This window comes from Petromyzon marinus, chromosome 79 (assembly GCF_048934315.1).
Source record: "Petromyzon marinus isolate PM22_M1 ecotype Great Lakes invasive population chromosome 79, UKy_Petmar_22M1.pri1.0, whole genome shotgun sequence".
Lineage (NCBI taxonomy): Eukaryota > Metazoa > Chordata > Hyperoartia > Petromyzontiformes > Petromyzontidae > Petromyzon > Petromyzon marinus.
Genome location: NC_133745.1, coordinates 23,039,881 through 23,058,689, shown reverse-complemented (window position 1 = coordinate 23,058,689; position 18,809 = coordinate 23,039,881). Strand labels below are relative to the sequence as shown.

General features: G+C 49.1%; 2 protein-coding genes across 2 annotated transcripts in view; both read left to right on the top strand.

Moving 5' to 3' along the window:
• LOC142907472 (thioredoxin reductase 2, mitochondrial-like) overlaps positions 1-17,153 on the top strand; it is a 50,297-nt gene extending 33,144 nt beyond the window's left edge. The window contains exons 7-9 of the mRNA XM_076057027.1: positions 11,048-11,220; positions 14,710-14,818; positions 16,301-17,153. Of these exons, the coding sequence (XP_075913142.1) occupies positions 11,048-11,220; positions 14,710-14,818; positions 16,301-16,485 (467 nt within the window). The 3' untranslated portion in view covers positions 16,486-17,153. The remainder of the gene's footprint in view (positions 1-11,047; positions 11,221-14,709; positions 14,819-16,300) is intronic.
• Positions 1-18,809, top strand: part of LOC142907476 (uncharacterized) — a 478,656-nt gene that overhangs the window by 446,988 nt on the left and 12,859 nt on the right. The gene's annotated exons all lie outside the window — the stretch shown is intronic.

Here is an 18,809-nt window from a genome sequence, read left to right as displayed (position 1 = left end):
ATTGGGATTATTGGGATGACCTAGTGGGGTTATTGGGATTGCCTAGTGGGGTTATTGGGATTGCCTAGTGGGGTTATTGGGATGGCCTAGTGGGGTTATTAGGGTTATTGGGATGGCCCAGTGGGGTTATTGGGATGGCCTAGTGGGGTTATTGGGATTATTGGGATGACCTAGTGGGGTTATTGGGATTGCCTAGTGGGGTTATTGGGATTGCCTAGTGGGGTTATTGGGATTGCCTAGTGGGGTTATTGGGATTGCCTAGTGGGGTTATTGGGATTGCCTAGTGGGGTTATTGGGATGACCTAGTGGGGTTATTGGGATGGCCCAGTGGGGTTATTGGGATGGCCTAGTGGGGTTATTGGGATTGCCTAGTGGGGTTATTGGGATTGCCTAGTGGGGTTATTGGGATTGCCTAGTGGGGTTATTGGGATTGCCCAGTGGTGTTATTGGGATGAACTATTGGGGTTATTGGGATGTCCTAGTGGGGTTATTTGGATTGCCTAGTGGGGTTATTGGGATGTCCCAGTGGGGTTATTGGGATGGCCCAGTGGGGTTATTGGGATGGCCCAGTGGGGTTATTGGGATGGCCTAGTGGGGTTATTGGGATTGCCTAGTGGGGTTATTGGGATTGCCTAGTGGGGTTATTGGGATTATTGGGATTGCCTAGTGGGGTTATTGGGATTATTGGGATTACCTAGTGGGGTTATTGGGATGGCCTAGTGGGGTTATTGGGATTGCCTAGTGGGGTTATTGGGATGGCCCAGTGGGGTTATTGGGATGGCCTAGTGGGGTTATTGGGATGGCCTAGTGGGGTTATTGGGATTGCCTAGTGGGGTTATTGGGATTATTGGGATTGCCTAGTCGGGTTATTGGGATTGCCTAGTGGGGTTATTGGGATTGCCTAGTGGGGTTATTGGGATTATTGGGATTGCCTAGTGGGGTTATTGGGATTGCCTAGTGGGGTTATTGGGATGGCCTAGTGGGGTTATGGGGATTTCCTATTGGGGTTATTGGGATTATTGGGATTGCCTAGTGGGGTTATTGGGATTGCCTAGTGGGGTTATTGGGATTGCCTAGTGGGGTTATTGGGATTATTGGGATTGCCTAGTGGGGTTATTGGGATTGCCTAGTGGGGTTATTGGGATTGCCTAGTGGGGTTATTGGGATTGCCTAGTGGGGTTATTGGGATGGCCCAGTGGGGTTATTTGGATGGCCTAGTGGGGTTATTGGGATTGCCTAGTGCGGTTATTGGGATTGCCTAGTGGGGTTATTGGGATTGCCCAGTGGGGTTATTGGGATTGCCTAGTGGGGTTATTGGGATTGCCTAGTGGGATTATTGGGATGGCCCAGTGGGGTTATTGGGATTGCCTATTGGGGTTATTGGGATGGCCTATTGGGGTTATTGGGGTTATTGGGATTGCCTAGTGGGGTTATTGGGATTATTGGGATTGCCTAGTGGGGTTATTGGGATTGCCTAGTGGGGTTATTGGGATTGCCTAGTGGGGTTATTGGGATTTTTGGGATTGCCTAGTGGGGTTATTGGTATTGCCTAGTGGGGTTATTGGGATTGCCTAGTGGGGTTATTGGGATTGCCTAGTGGGGTTATTGGGATTGCCTAGTGGGGTTATTGGGATTGCCTAGTGGGGTTATTGGGATTATTGGGATTGCCTAGTGGGGTTATTGGGATGGCCTAGTGGGGTTATTGGGATTATTGGGATTGCCTAGTGGGGTTATTGGGATGGCCTAGTGGGGTTATTGGGATTGCCTAGTGGGGTTATTGGGATTATTGGGATGACCTAGTGGGGTTATTGGGATTGCCTAGTGGGGTTATTGGGATTGCCTAGTGGGGTTATTGGGATGGCCTAGTGGGGTTATTGGGATTATTGGGATTGCCTAGTGGGGTTATTGGGATTATTGGGATGACCTAGTGGGGTTATTGGGATTGCCTAGTGGGGTTATTGGGATTGCCTAGTGGGGTTATTGGGATTGCCTAGTGGGGTTATTGGGATTATTGGGATTGCCTAGTGGGGTTATTGGGATGGCCTAGTGGGGTTATTGGGATTATTGGGATTGCCTAGTGGGATTATTGGGATTGCCTAGTGGGGTTATTGGGATGGCCTAGTGGGGTTATTGGGATTATTGGGATTGCCTAGTGGGTTTATTGGGATTGCCTAGTGGGGTTATTGGGATTATTGGGATTGCCTAGTGGGGTTATTGGGATTGCCTAGTGGGGTTATTGGGATTGCCTAGTGGGGTTATTGGGATTGCCTAGTGGGGTTATTGGGATTATTGGGATTGCCTAGTGGGGTTATTGGGATTATTGGGATTACCTAGTGGGGTTATTGGGATGGCCTAGTGGGGTTATTGGGATTGCCTAGTGGGGTTATTGGGATGGCCCAGTGGGGTTATTGGGATGGCCTAGTGGGGTTATTGGGATGGCCTAGTGGGGTTATTGGGATTGCCTAGTGGGGTTATTGGGATTATTGGGATTGCCTAGTCGGGTTATTGGGATTGCCTAGTGGGGTTATTGGGATTGCCTAGTGGGGTTATTGGGATTATTGGGATTGCCTAGTGGGTTTATTGGGATTGCCTAGTGGGGTTATTGGGATTATTGGGATTGCCTAGTGGGGTTATTGGGATTGCCTAGTGGGGTTATTGGGATTGCCTAGTGGGGTTATTGGGATTGCCTAGTGGGGTTATTGGGATTATTGGGATTGCCTAGTGGGGTTATTGGGATTATTGGGATTACCTAGTGGGGTTATTGGGATGGCCTAGTGGGGTTATTGGGATTGCCTAGTGGGGTTATTGGGATGGCCCAGTGGGGTTATTGGGATGGCCTAGTGGGGTTATTGGGATGGCCTAGTGGGGTTATTGGGATTGCCTAGTGGGGTTATTGGGATTATTGGGATTGCCTAGTCGGGTTATTGGGATTGCCTAGTGGGGTTATTGGGATTGCCTAGTGGGGTTATTGGGATTATTGGGATTGCCTAGTGGGGTTATTGGGATTGCCTAGTGGGGTTATTGGGATGGCCTAGTGGGGTTATGGGGATTTCCTATTGGGGTTATTGGGATTATTGGGATTGCCTAGTGGGGTTATTGGGATTGCCTAGTGGGGTTATTGGGATTGCCTAGTGGGGTTATTGGGATTATTGGGATTGCCTAGTGGGGTTATTGGGATTGCCTAGTGGGGTTATTGGGATTGCCTAGTGGGGTTATTGGGATTGCCTAGTGGGGTTATTGGGATGGCCCAGTGGGGTTATTTGGATGGCCTAGTGGGGTTATTGGGATTGCCTAGTGCGGTTATTGGGATTGCCTAGTGGGGTTATTGGGATTGCCCAGTGGGGTTATTGGGATTGCCTAGTGGGGTTATTGGGATTGCCTAGTGGGATTATTGGGATGGCCCAGTGGGGTTATTGGGATTGCCTATTGGGGTTATTGGGATGGCCTAGTGGGGTTATTGGGGTTATTGGGATTGCCTAGTGGGGTTATTGGGATTATTGGGATTGCCTAGTGGGGTTATTGGGATTGCCTAGTGGGGTTATTGGGATTGCCTAGTGGGGTTATTGGGATTTTTGGGATTGCCTAGTGGGGTTATTGGTATTGCCTAGTGGGGTTATTGGGATTGCCTAGTGGGGTTATTGGGATTGCCTAGTGGGGTTATTGGGATTGCCTAGTGGGGTTATTGGGATTGCCTAGTGGGGTTATTGGGATTATTGGGATTGCCTAGTGGGGTTATTGGGATGGCCTAGTGGGGTTATTGGGATTATTGGGATTGCCTAGTCGGGTTATTGGGATTGCCTAGTGGGGTTATTGGGATTGCCTAGTGGGGTTATTGGGATTATTGGGATTGCCTAGTGGGGTTATTGGGATTGCCTAGTGGGGTTATTGGGATGGCCTAGTGGGGTTATGGGGATTTCCTATTGGGGTTATTGGGATTATTGGGATTGCCTAGTGGGGTTATTGGGATTGCCTAGTGGGGTTATTGGGATTATTGGGATTGCCTAGTGGGTTTATTGGGATTGCCTAGTGGGGTTATTGGGATTATTGGGATTGCCTAGTGGGGTTATTGGGATTGCCTAGTGGGGTTATTGGGATTGCCTAGTGGGGTTATTGGGATTGCCTAGTGGGGTTATTGGGATTATTGGGATTGCCTAGTGGGGTTATTGGGATTATTGGGATTACCTAGTGGGGTTATTGGGATGGCCTAGTGGGGTTATTGGGATTGCCTAGTGGGGTTATTGGGATGGCCCAGTGGGGTTATTGGGATGGCCTAGTGGGGTTATTGGGATGGCCTAGTGGGGTTATTGGGATTGCCTAGTGGGGTTATTGGGATTATTGGGATTGCCTAGTCGGGTTATTGGGATTGCCTAGTGGGGTTATTGGGATTGCCTAGTGGGGTTATTGGGATTATTGGGATTGCCTAGTGGGTTTAATGGGATTGCCTAGTGGGGTTATTGGGATTATTGGGATTGCCTAGTGGGGTTATTGGGATTGCCTAGTGGGGTTATTGGGATTGCCTAGTGGGGTTATTGGGATTGCCTAGTGGGGTTATTGGGATTATTGGGATTGCCTAGTGGGGTTATTGGGATTATTGGGATTACCTAGTGGGGTTATTGGGATGGCCTAGTGGGGTTATTGGGATTGCCTAGTGGGGTTATTGGGATGGCCCAGTGGGGTTATTGGGATGGCCTAGTGGGGTTATTGGGATGGCCTAGTGGGGTTATTGGGATTGCCTAGTGGGGTTATTGGGATTATTGGGATTGCCTAGTCGGGTTATTGGGATTGCCTAGTGGGGTTATTGGGATTGCCTAGTGGGGTTATTGGGATTATTGGGATTGCCTAGTGGGGTTATTGGGATTGCCTAGTGGGGTTATTGGGATGGCCTAGTGGGGTTATGGGGATTTCCTATTGGGGTTATTGGGATTATTGGGATTGCCTAGTGGGGTTATTGGGATTGCCTAGTGGGGTTATTGGGATTGCCTAGTGGGGTTATTGGGATTATTGGGATTGCCTAGTGGGGTTATTGGGATTGCCTAGTGGGGTTATTGGGATTGCCTAGTGGGGTTATTGGGATTGCCTAGTGGGGTTATTGGGATGGCCCAGTGGGGTTATTTGGATGGCCTAGTGGGGTGATTGGGATTGCCTAGTGCGGTTATTGGGATTGCCTAGTGGGGTTATTGGGATTGCCCAGTGGGGTTATTGGGATTGCCTAGTGGGGTTATTGGGATTGCCTAGTGGGATTATTGGGATGGCCCAGTGGGGTTATTGGGATTGCCTATTGGGGTTATTGGGATGGCCTAGTGGGGTTATTGGGGTTATTGGGATTGCCTAGTGGGGTTATTGGGATTATTGGGATTGCCTAGTGGGGTTATTGGGATTGCCTAGTGGGGTTATTGGGATTGCCTAGTGGGGTTATTGGGACTTTTTGGGATTGCCTAGTGGGGTTATTGGTATTGCCTAGTGGGGTTATTGGGATTGCCTAGTGGGGTTATTGGGATTGCCTAGTGGGGTTATTGGGATTGCCTAGTGGGGTTATTGGGATTGCCTAGTGGGGTTATTGGGATTATTGGGATTGCCTAGTGGGGTTATTGGGATGGCCTAGTGGGGTTATTGGGATTATTGGGATTGCCTAGTCGGGTTATTGGGATTGCCTAGTGGGGTTATTGGGATTGCCTAGTGGGGTTATTGGGATTATTGGGATTGCCTAGTGGGGTTATTGGGATTGCCTAGTGGGGTTATTGGGATGGCCTAGTGGGGTTATGGGGATTTCCTATTGGGGTTATTGGGATTATTGGGATTGCCTAGTGGGGTTATTGGGATTGCCTAGTGGGGTTATTGGGATTGCCTAGTGGGGTTATTGGGATTATTGGGATTGCCTAGTGGGGTTATTGGGATTGCCTAGTGGGGTTATTGGGATTGCCTAGTGGGGTTATTGGGATTGCCTAGTGGGGTTATTGGGATGGCCCAGTGGGGTTATTTGGATGGCCTAGTGGGGTTATTGGGATTGCCTAGTGCGGTTATTGGGATTGCCTAGTGGGGTTATTGGGATTGCCCAGTGGGGTTATTGGGATTGCCTAGTGGGGTTATTGGGATTGCCTAGTGGGATTATTGGGATGGCCCAGTGGGGTTATTGGGATTGCCTATTGGGGTTATTGGGATGGCCTATTGGGGTTATTGGGGTTATTGGGATTGCCTAGTGGGGTTATTGGGATTATTGGGATTGCCTAGTGGGGTTATTGGGATTTTTGGGATTGCCTAGTGGGGTTATTGGTATTGCCTAGTGGGGTTATTGGGATTGCCTAGTGGGGTTATTGGGATTGCCTAGTGGGGTTATTGGGATTGCCTAGTGGGGTTATTGGGATTGCCTAGTGGGGTTATTGGGATTATTGGGATTGCCTAGTGGGGTTATTGGGATGGCCTAGTGGGGTTATTGGGATTATTGGGATTGCCTAGTGGGGTTATTGGGATGGCCTAGTGGGGTTATTGGGATTGCCTAGTGGGGTTATTGGGATTATTGGGATGACCTAGTGGGGTTATTGGGATTGCCTAGTGGGGTTATTGGGATTGCCTAGTGGGGTTATTTGGATGGCCTAGTGGGGTTATTGGGATTATTGGGATTGCCTAGTGGGGTTATTGGGATTATTGGGATGACCTAGTGGGGTTATTGGGATTGCCTAGTGGGGTTATTGGGATTGCCTAGTGGGGTTATTGGGATTGCCTAGTGGGGTTATTGGGATTATTGGGATTGCCTAGTGGGGTTATTGGGATGGCCTAGTGGGGTTATTGGGATTATTGGGATTGCCTAGTGGGATTATTGGGATTGCCTAGTGGGGTTATTGGGATGGCCTAGTGGGGTTATTGGGATTATTGGGATTGCCTAGTGGGTTTATTGGGATTGCCTAGTGGGGTTATTGGGATTATTGGGATTGCCTAGTGGGGTTATTGGGATTGCCTAGTGGGGTTATTGGGATTGCCTAGTGGGGTTATTGGGATTGCCTAGTGGGGTTATTGGGATTATTGGGATTGCCTAGTGGGGTTATTGGGATTATTGGGATTACCTAGTGGGGTTATTGGGATGGCCTAGTGGGGTTATTGGGATTGCCTAGTGGGGTTATTGGGATGGCCCAGTGGGGTTATTGGGATGGCCTAGTGGGGTTATTAGGATGGCCTAGTGGGGTTATTGGGATTGCCTAGTGGGGTTATTGGGATTATTGGGATTGCCTAGTCGGGTTATTGGGATTGCCTAGTGGGGTTATTGGGATTGCCTAGTGGGGTTATTGGGATTATTGGGATTGCCTAGTGGGTTTATTGGGATTGCCTAGTGGGGTTATTGGGATTATTGGGATTGCCTAGTGGGGTTATTGGGATTGCCTAGTGGGGTTATTGGGATTGCCTAGTGGGGTTATTGGGATTGCCTAGTGGGGTTATTGGGATTATTGGGATTGCCTAGTGGGGTTATTGGGATTATTGGGATTACCTAGTGGGGTTATTGGGATGGCCTAGTGGGGTTATTGGGATTGCCTAGTGGGGTTATTGGGATGGCCCAGTGGGGTTATTGGGATGGCCTAGTGGGGTTATTGGGATGGCCTAGTGGGGTTATTGGGATTGCCTAGTGGGGTTATTGGGATTATTGGGATTGCCTAGTCGGGTTATTGGGATTGCCTAGTGGGGTTATTGGGATTGCCTAGTGGGGTTATTGGGATTATTGGGATTGCCTAGTGGGGTTATTGGGATTGCCTAGTGGGGTTATTGGGATGGCCTAGTGGGGTTATGGGGATTTCCTATTGGGGTTATTGGGATTATTGGGATTGCCTAGTGGGGTTATTGGGATTGCCTAGTGGGGTTATTGGGATTGCCTAGTGGGGTTATTGGGATTATTGGGATTGCCTAGTGGGGTTATTGGGATTGCCTAGTGGGGTTATTGGGATTGCCTAGTGGGGTTATTGGGATTGCCTAGTGGGGTTATTGGGATGGCCCAGTGGGGTTATTTGGATGGCCTAGTGGGGTTATTGGGATTGCCTAGTGCGGTTATTGGGATTGCCTAGTGGGGTTATTGGGATTGCCCAGTGGGGTTATTGGGATTGCCTAGTGGGGTTATTGGGATTGCCTAGTGGGATTATTGGGATGGCCCAGTGGGGTTATTGGGATTGCCTATTGGGGTTATTGGGATGGCCTAGTGGGGTTATTGGGGTTATTGGGATTGCCTAGTGGGGTTATTGGGATTATTGGGATTGCCTAGTGGGGTTATTGGGATTGCCTAGTGGGGTTATTGGGATTGCCTAGTGGGGTTATTGGGATTTTTGGGATTGCCTAGTGGGGTTATTGGTATTGCCTAGTGGGGTTATTGGGATTGCCTAGTGGGGTTATTGGGATTGCCTAGTGGGGTTATTGGGATTGCCTAGTGGGGTTATTGGGATTGCCTAGTGGGGTTATTGGGATTATTGGGATTGCCTAGTGGGGTTATTGGGATGGCCTAGTGGGGTTATTGGGATTATTGGGATTGCCTAGTGGGGTTATTGGGATGGCCTAGTGGGGTTATTGGGATTGCCTAGTGGGGTTATTGGGATTATTGGGATGACCTAGTGGGATTATTGGGATTGCCTAGTGGGGTTATTGGGATTGCCTAGTGGGGTTATTGGGATGGCCTAGTGGGGTTATTGGGATTATTGGGATTGCCTAGTGGGGTTATTGGGATTATTGGCATGACCTAGTGGGGTTATTGGGATTGCCTAGTGGGGTTATTGGGATTGCCTAGTGGGGTTATTGGGATTGCCTAGTGGGGTTATTGGGATTATTGGGATTGCCTAGTGGGGTTATTGGGATGGCCTAGTGGGGTTATTGGGATTATTGGGATTGCCTAGTGGGATTATTGGGATTGCCTAGTGGGGTTATTGGGATGGCCTAGTGGGGTTATTGGGATTATTGGGATTGCCTAGTGGGTTTATTGGGATTGCCTAGTGGGGTTATTGGGATTATTGGGATTGCCTAGTGGGGTTATTGGGATTGCCTAGTGGGGTTATTGGGATTGCCTAGTGGGGTTATTGGGATTGCCTAGTGGGGTTATTGGGATGGCCTAGTGGGGTTATTGGGATTATTGGGATTGCCTAGTGGGTTTATTGGGATTGCCTAGTGGGGTTATTGGGATTATTGGGATTGCCTAGTGGGGTTATTGGGATTGCCTAGTGGGGTTATTGGGATTGCCTAGTGGGGTTATTGGGATTGCCTAGTGGGGTTATTTGGATGGCCTAGTGGGGTTATTGGGATTGCCTAGTGGGGTTATTTGGATTGCCTAGTGGGGTTATTGGGATTGCCTAGTGGGGTTATTTGGATGGCCTAGTGGGGTTGTTGGGATTGCCTAGTGGGGTTATTGGGATTGCCTAGTGGGGTTATTGGGATGTCCCAGTGGGGTTATTGGGATTATTGGGATGGCCCAGTGGGGTTATTGGGATTGCCTAGTGGGGTTATTGGGATGTCCCAGTGATGGGTTATTGGGATTATTGGGATTGCCTAGTGGGGTTATTGGGATTGCCTAGTGGCATTATTGGGATGACCTAGTGGGGTTATTGGGATGGCCTAGTGGGGTTATTCGGATTGCCTAGTGGGGTTATTGGGATTGCCTAGTGGGGTTATTGGGATTGCCTAGTGGGGTTATTGGGATGTCCCAGTGATGGGTTATTGGGATTATTGGGATGACCTAGTGAAGTTATTGGGATGTCCCAGTGATGGGTTATTGGGATTATTGGGATGGCCTAGTGGGGTTATTGGGATTATTGGGATTGCCTATTGGGGTTATTGGGATTGCCTTGTGGGGTTATTGGGATGTCCCAGTGATGGGTTATTGGGATTATTGGGATGACCTAGTGAAGTTATTGGGATTGCCTAGTGGGGTTATTGGGATTATTGGGATGGCCTAGTGGGGTTATTGGGATGTCCCAGTGATGGGTTATTGGGATTATTGGGATGGCCTAGTGGGGTTATTGGGATTGCCTAGTGGGGTTATTGGGATTATTGGGATTGCCTAGTGGGGTTATTGGGATGTCCCAGTGATGGGTTATTGGGATGTCCTAGTGGGGTTATTGGGATTATTGGGATGACCTAGTGGGGTTATTGGGATTGCCTAGTGGGGTTATTGGGATGTCCCAGTGATGGGTTATTTGGATTATTGGGATGGGCTAGTGGGGTTATTGGGATTGCCTAGTGGGGTTATTGGGATGTCCCAGTGATGGGTTATTGGGATTATTGGGATTGCCTAGTGGGGCTTTGGGATTGCCTAGTGGGGTTATTGGGATTATTGGGATTGCCTACTGGGGTTATTGGGATTGCCTAGTGGGGTTATTGGGATGTCCCAATGATGGGTTATTGGGATTATCGGGATTGCCTAGTGGGGTTATTGGGATTGCCTAGTGGGGTTATTGGGATTATTGCGATTGCCTATTGGGGTTATTGGGATGTCCCAGTGATGGGTTATTGGGATTGCCTAGTGGGGTTATTGGGATGTCCCAGTGATGGGTTATTGGGATTATTGGGATGACCTAGTGAAGTTATTGGGATGTCCCAGTGATGGGTTATTGGGATGTCCCAGTGATGGGTTATTGGGATGTCCCAGTGATGGGTTATTGGGATTATTGGGATGACCTAGTGAAGTTATTGGGATGTCCCAGTGATGGGTTATTGGGATGTCCCAGTGATGGGTTATTGGGATGTCCCAGTGATGGGTTATTGGGATTATTGGGATGACCTAGTGGGGTTATTGGGATGTCCCAGTGATGGGTTATTGGGATTATTGGGATGGCCTAGTGGGGTTATTGGGATTATTGCGATTGCCTATTGGGGTTATTGGGATTGCCTAGTGGGGTTATTGGGATGTCCCAGTGATGGGTTATTGGGGTTATTGGGATTGACTAGTGGGGTTATTGGGATGTCCCAGTGATGGGTTATTGGGATGTCCCAGTGATGGGTTATTGGGATTATTTGTATGTCCCAGTGATGGGTTATTGGAGTTATTTGGATGTCCCAGTGATGGGTGACTCCTTGACAGCGTGGGTGGACGTGGCTCTGGAGACTGCTGGCTTCCTTGCCGAGCTGGTACCACGTGGTGGTGGTGCTGGTGGTGCTGGTGGTGGTGGTGGTGGCGGTGGTGGTGGTGGTGGTGAGGGCCCACCACCACCACCACCCACGGTGATGGTGAGGAGCGCTACGTGGCTACGTGGGTTCGACCGGGTGAGTGGCCACCGCCACAACCACCACCACAACCACCACCACAACCACCACTATTACTATTACTACCACCACAACCACCACAACCACCACCACTATTACTACTATTATTACTACCACCACAACCACCACTATTACTATTACTACCACCACAACCACCACCACTATTACTACTATTATTACTACCACCACAACCACCACCACAGCCACAACCACCACCACAACCACCACTATTACTACTACTACCACCACAACCACCACTATTACTACTACTACCACCACAACCACCACCACAACCACCACTATTACTACTACTACCACCACAACCACCACTATTACTACTACTACCACCACAACCACCACTATTACTACTACTACTACCACCACAACCACCACTACCACAACCACCACTATTACTACTACTACCACCACAACCACCACTATTACTACTACTACCACCACAACCACCACTATTACTACTACTACTACCACCACAACCACCACTATTACTACTACTACCACCACAACCACCAACACCACAACCACCACTGTTACTACTACTACTACCACCACAACCACCAACACCACAGCCACCACCACAGCCACCACTATTACTATTACTACCACCACAACCACCACCACAACCACCACTATTACTACTACTACCACCACAACCACCACAACCACCACCACTATTACTACTATTATTACTACCACCACAACCACCACTATTACTACCACCACAACCACCACCACCACCACTATTACTACTATTATTACTACCACCACAACCACCACTACAGCAACAACCACCACCACCACCACTATTACTACTACTACCACCACAACCATCACCACAACCACCACCACAACCACCACTATTACTACTACTACCACCACAACCACCACCACCACAACCACCACCACTATTACTACTCCTACCACGACAACCACAACCACCACTACTACTACTACCACCACAACTACCACAACCACCACTATTACTACTACTACTACCACCACAACCACCACTATTACTACCACTATTACTACCACCACAACCATCACCACAACCACCACCACAACCACCACTATTACTACCACCACAACCACTATTACTACTATTATTACTACCACTACAACCACCACTACAGCAACAACCACCACCACAGCCACCACCACAGCCACCACTACACCACCACAACCACCACTATTACTACTACTACCACCACAACCACCACCACAACCACCACTATTACTACCACCACAACCACCACCACAACCACTATTACTACTATTATTACTACCACCACAACCACCACTACAGCAACAACCACCACCACCACTATTACTACTACTACCACCACAACCATCACCACAACCACCACCACCACAACCACTATTACTACTACTACCACCACAACCATCACCACAACCACCACCACCACAACCACTATTACTACTACTACTACCACCACCACCACAACCACCACTATTACTACTACTACCACCAAAGCCACCACCACCACAGCCACAACCACCACTATTACTACTACTAAAACCACAGCCACAACCACCACCACAACCACTATTACTATTACTACCACTATTACTACCACTACTACTACCACCACTGCCACAACCACAGCCACAACCACCACCACAACCACTATTACTATTACTACCACTACTACTACCACCACAACCACCACCACAACCGTCACCACCACAACCACGACAACCACCAGTACAACCGCCACTATTACTACTGCTACCACCACAACCACCACTATTACTACCACCACAACCACCACCACAACCACCATTACTATTACTACCACTACTACTGCCACCACAGCCACCACTACACCACAACCACCACCACAGCCACCACTACACCACAACCACCACCACTACACCACAACCATCACTACTACTACCACTATGACCAAAACCACCACTACTACCACTACTGTATGAGTGAGTGAGTGTATGAGTGAGTGGGTGTATGAGTGAGTGAGTGTATGAGTGAGTGTATGAGTGAGTGTATGAGTGAATGTATGAGTTAGTGAGTGTTTGAGTGAGTGTATGAGTGAGTGTATGAGTGAGTGTATGAATGAGTGAGTGTATGAGTGAGTGAGTGTATGAGTGAGTGTATGAGTTAGTGAGTGTTTGAGTGAGTGAGTGAGTGTATGAGTGAGTGTATGAGTGAGTGTATGAGTGAGTGTATGAGTGAGTGTATGAGTGAGTGAGTGTATGAGTGAGTGAGTGAGTGTATGAGTGAGTGAGTGTATGAGTGAGTGTATGAGTGAGTGTATGCGTTAGTGAGTGTTTGAGTGAATGAGTGTATGAGTGAGTGTATGAGTGAGTCAGTGTATGAGTGAGTGTATGAGTAAGTGTATGAGTGAGTGAGTGTATGAGTGAGTGATTGGGTGAGTGAGTGTATGAGTGAGTGAATGTATGAGTGAGTGGATGAGTGAGTGTATGAGTGAGTGTATGAGTGAGTGAGTGTATGAGTGAGTGAGTGTATGAGTGAGTGTGTGAGTGAGTGTATGAGTGAGTGAGTGTATGAGTGAGTGTATGAGTGATTGTATGAGTGAGTGAGTGTATGAGTGAGTGATTGTATGAGTGAGTGTATGAGTGAGTGAGTGTATGAGTGAGTGAGTGTATGAGTGAGTGATTGTATGAGTGAGTGTATGAGTGTATGAGTGTGTGAGTGAGTGAGTGTCTGAGCCCTGTGTGAAGCTACCTGGGGTAGCTTTGTCTGTGTCTGTGTGTAGGTGCTGCTACTCACTAACAGCACTTGCCCCTACAGCCACTGTGTGGAGCTACCTGGGGTAGCTTTGTCTGTGTGTAGGTGCTCCTACTCACTAACAGCACTTGCCCCTACAGCCACTGTGTGAAGCTACCTGGGGTAGCTTTGTCTGTGTCTGTGTGTAGGTACTCCTACTCACTAACAGCACTTGCCCCTACAGCCACTGTGTGGAGCTACCTGGGGTAGCTTTGTCTGTGTCTGTGTGTAGGTGCTGCTACTCACAGCACTTGCCCCTACAGCCCTGTGTGGAGCTACCTGGGGTAGCTTTGTCTGTGTCTGTGTGTAGGTGCTGCTACTCACTAACAGCACTTGCCCCTACAGCCACTGTGTGGGGCTACCTGAGGTAGCTTTGTCTGTGTGTAGGTGCTCCTACTCACTAACAGCACTTGCCCCTACAGCCACTGTGTGAAGCTACCTGGGGTAGCTTTGTCTGTGTCTGTGTGTAGGTGCTGCTACTCACAGCACTTGCCCCTACAGCCCTGTGTGAAGCTACCTGGGGTAGCTTTGTCTATGTCTGTGTGTAGGTGCTGTTACTCACTAACAGCACTTGCCCCTACAGCCACTGTGTGGAGCTACCTGGGGTAGCTTTGTCTGTGTGTAGGTGCTCCTACTCACTCACAGCACTTGCCCCTACAGCCACTGTGTGAAGCTACCTGGGGGGTCTTTGTCTTTGTCAGGAAATGGCGTCTCTCGTGGCCGAGAATCTGCGAGCCCTGGGGGTGAGGATGATGGTCAACACCTCACCACTGTCACTCTCATCCTCACCAGCATCATCCTCACCACAGGGTGAGTAGGTGGGTGGGTGAGTGGGTGAGTGGGTGAGTGGGTGAGTGAGTGGGTGAGTGAGTGGGTGGGTGAGTGAGTGGGTGGGTGAGTTAGTGGGTGAGTGGGTGGGTGGGTGGGTGAGTGGGTGAGTGGGTGGGTGAGTGAGTGGGTCAGTGAGTGGGTCAGTGAGTGAGTGGGTGGGTGAGTTAGTGGGTGAGTGGGTGGGTGGGTGAATGGGTGGGTTAGTGAGTGGGTCAGTGAGTGGGTCAGTGAGTGGGTGAGTGAGTGAGTGAGTGGGTGAGTGGGTGAGTTAGTGGGTGGGTGAGTGAGTGAGTGAGTGGGTGGGTGAGTTAGTGGATGAGTGGGTGAGTGGGTGGGTGAGTGAGTGGGTGGGTGAGTCGGTGGGTGGGTGAGTGGGTGAGTGCGTGGGTGAATGGGTGAGTGAGTGGGTGAGTGGGTGGGCGGGTGAGTGAGTGGGTGAGTGGGTGAGTGGGTGGGTGAGTGGGTGGGTGAGTGGGTGAGTGAGTGGGTAGGTGGGTGAGTAGGTGAATGGGTGAGTGGTTGAGTGAGTGAGTGAGTGGGTGAGTGGGTGGGTGAGTGGGTGAGTGGGTGGGTGAGTGGGTGGGTGGGTGGGTGAGAGGGTGGGTGGGTGGGTGGGTGAGAGGGTGGGTGGGTGAGTGGGTGGGTGAGTGGGTGAGTGGGTGGGTGAGTGGGTGTGTGAGTGGCTGGGTGGGTGAATGGGTGGGTGGGTGAGTGGGTGAGTGGGTGGGTGAGTGGGTGAGTGGCTGAGTGAGTGGCTGAGTGAGTGGCTGAGTGAGTGAGTGGCCGAGTGAGTGAGTGGCTGAGTGAGGTTGTGAGTGAGTGGGTGAGTGAGTGAGTGGGTGAGTGAGTGAGTTGGTGAGTGAGTGGGTGAGTGAGTGGGTGAGTGAGTGGATGAGTGAGTGGGTGAGTGAGTGAGTTGGTGAGTGAGTGAGTGAGTGGGTGAGTGAGTTGGTGAGTGAGTGGGTGAGTGAGTGGGTGAGTGAGTGAGTGGGTGGTTGAGTGAGTGGGTGAGTGAGTGAGTGAGTGGGTGAGTGAGTGGCTGAGTGAGTGGCTGAGTGAGTGAGTTGGTGAGTGAGTGAGTTGGTGAGTGAGTGAGTGGGTGAGTGAGTGGGTGAGTGGGTGAGTGGGTGAGTGAGTGGGTGAGTGAGTGAGTGGGTGAGTGAGTGAGTGAGTGGGTGAGTGAGTGGGTGAGTGGGTGAGTGAGTGAGTGGGTGAGTGAGTGAGTGGGTGAGTGAGTGAGTGGGTGGGTGAGTGAGTGGGTGAGTGAGTGTATGACACTAGGAGAGACAAAGGCGGCCGTGCTTGATGCTGGTGGTGGTTGCTGGCCACCCACCCCCTCCGTGTTCCACAGCAGAAGCGTTCATAGACGCTGCTGCTGCTACTAACTGCACTTGCCCCTACGACCCTGCTAGAGCCTACCTGGGGGAGCTTTATCTTTACCTTTGTGTGTGCGTGCGTCAGGGCGCATAGCAGTGACGTACGAGTCGACCGAGGACCGTCAACGTCACACGGAGGAGTTCGACACCGTGCTGTGGGCTATAGGTACTCACTTAGTCACTCACTTAGTCACTCACTTAGTCACTCACTTAGTCACTCATACACTCACTCATACACTCACTCACTCACACACTCATACACTCACTTAGTCACTCACTCACTCAGTCACTCACTCACTCATACACTCACTCACTCATACACTCACTCACACACTCACTCATACACTCTCTCACTCATACACTCACTCACACACTCACTCATACACTCACTCATACACTCACTCACTCATACACTCACTCACACACTCACTCATACACTCACTCATACACTCACTCACTCATACACTCACTCATACACTCACTTATACACCTACTCACTCATACACTCACTCATACACTCACTCACTCACTCATACACTCACTCATACACTCACTCATACACTCACTCATACACTCACTCACTCATACACTCACTCACTCATACACTCACTCATACACTCACTCATACACTCACTCACTCATACACTCACTCATACACTCACTCATACACTCACTCACTCATACACTCACTCATACACTCACTCAGTCACTCACACACTCACTCACTCATACACTCACTCACTCATACACTCACTCAGTCACTCACTCACTCATACACTCAACTCATACACTCACACATACACTCACTTAGTCACTCACTCACTCATACACTCACTTAGTCACTCACTCACTCATACACTCACTTAGTCACTCACTCACTCTACACTCACTCACTCATACACTCACTCACTCATACACTCACTTAGTCACTCACTCACTCATACACTCACTCACTCATACACTCACTCAGTCACTCACTCACTCATACACTCACTCACTCATGCACTCACTCACTCATACACTCACTCACTCATACACTCACTCACTCACTCATACACTCACTCATACACTCACTCATACACTCACTCACTCATACACTCACTCACACACTCACTCACTCATACACTCACTCACTCATACACTCACTCATACACTCACTCACTCACTCATACACTCACTCACTCATACACTCACTCATACACTCACTCATACACTCACTCACTCACTCATACACTCACTCATACACTCACTCATACACTCACTCACTCATACACTCACTCATACACTCATACACTCACTCACTCATACACTCACTCATACACTCACTCACTCATACACTCACTCACACACTCACTCATACACTCACTCACTCATACACTCACTCACACACTCACTCATACACTCACTCACTCATACACTCACTCATACACTCACTCATACACTCACTCACTCAGTCACTCACTCATACACTCACTCATACACTCACTCAGTCACTCACTCACTCATACACTCACTCATACACTCACTCAGTCACTCACTCACTCATACACTCACTCATACACTCACTCAGTCACTCACTCACTCATACACTCACTCACTCATACACTCACTCACTCATACACTCACTCACTCATACACTCACTCACTCATACACTCATGCATACACTCACTCATGCACTCACTCATACACTCACTCATACACTCACTCACACACTCACTCACTCATACACTCACTCACGTCATCACTCACTCATACACTCACTCATACACTCACTCACTCATACACTCACTCATACACTCACTCACACACTCACTCACTCATACACTCACTCACTCATACACTCACTCACGCATACACTCACTCATGCACTCACTCATACACTCACTCACTCATACACTCACTCAGTCACTCACTCACTCATACACTCACTCACTCATACACTCACTCAGTCACTCACTCACTCATACACTCAACACTCATACACTCACTCATACACTCACTCATACACTCACTCACTCATACACTCACTCATACACTCACTCACTCATACACTCACTCACTCATTCACTCACTCATACACTCACTCACTCACACACTCACTCATACGCTCATACGCTCATTCACTCATACACTCACTCACTCATACACTCACTCATACGCTCATACACTCACTCACTCATACACTCACTCATACACTCATACACTCACTCATACACTCACTCATACACTCACTCACTCATACACTCACTCACTCATACACTCACTCATACACTCACTCACTCATACACTCACTCACTCATACACTTCACTCCACTCATACACTCATTCACTCATACACCTCACTCACCTCATACTCTCACTCACTCATACAGTCACTCACTCATTACACTCACTCATACACTCACTCCCTCATACACTCACTCATAAACTCACTCACTCACTCAATCATACACTCACTCACACACTCACTCATACACTCACTCACTCATACACTCACTCATACACTCACTCACTCGTACACTCACTCATACACTTACTCATACACTCACTCACTCATACACTCACTCATACACTCACTCACTCATACACTCAC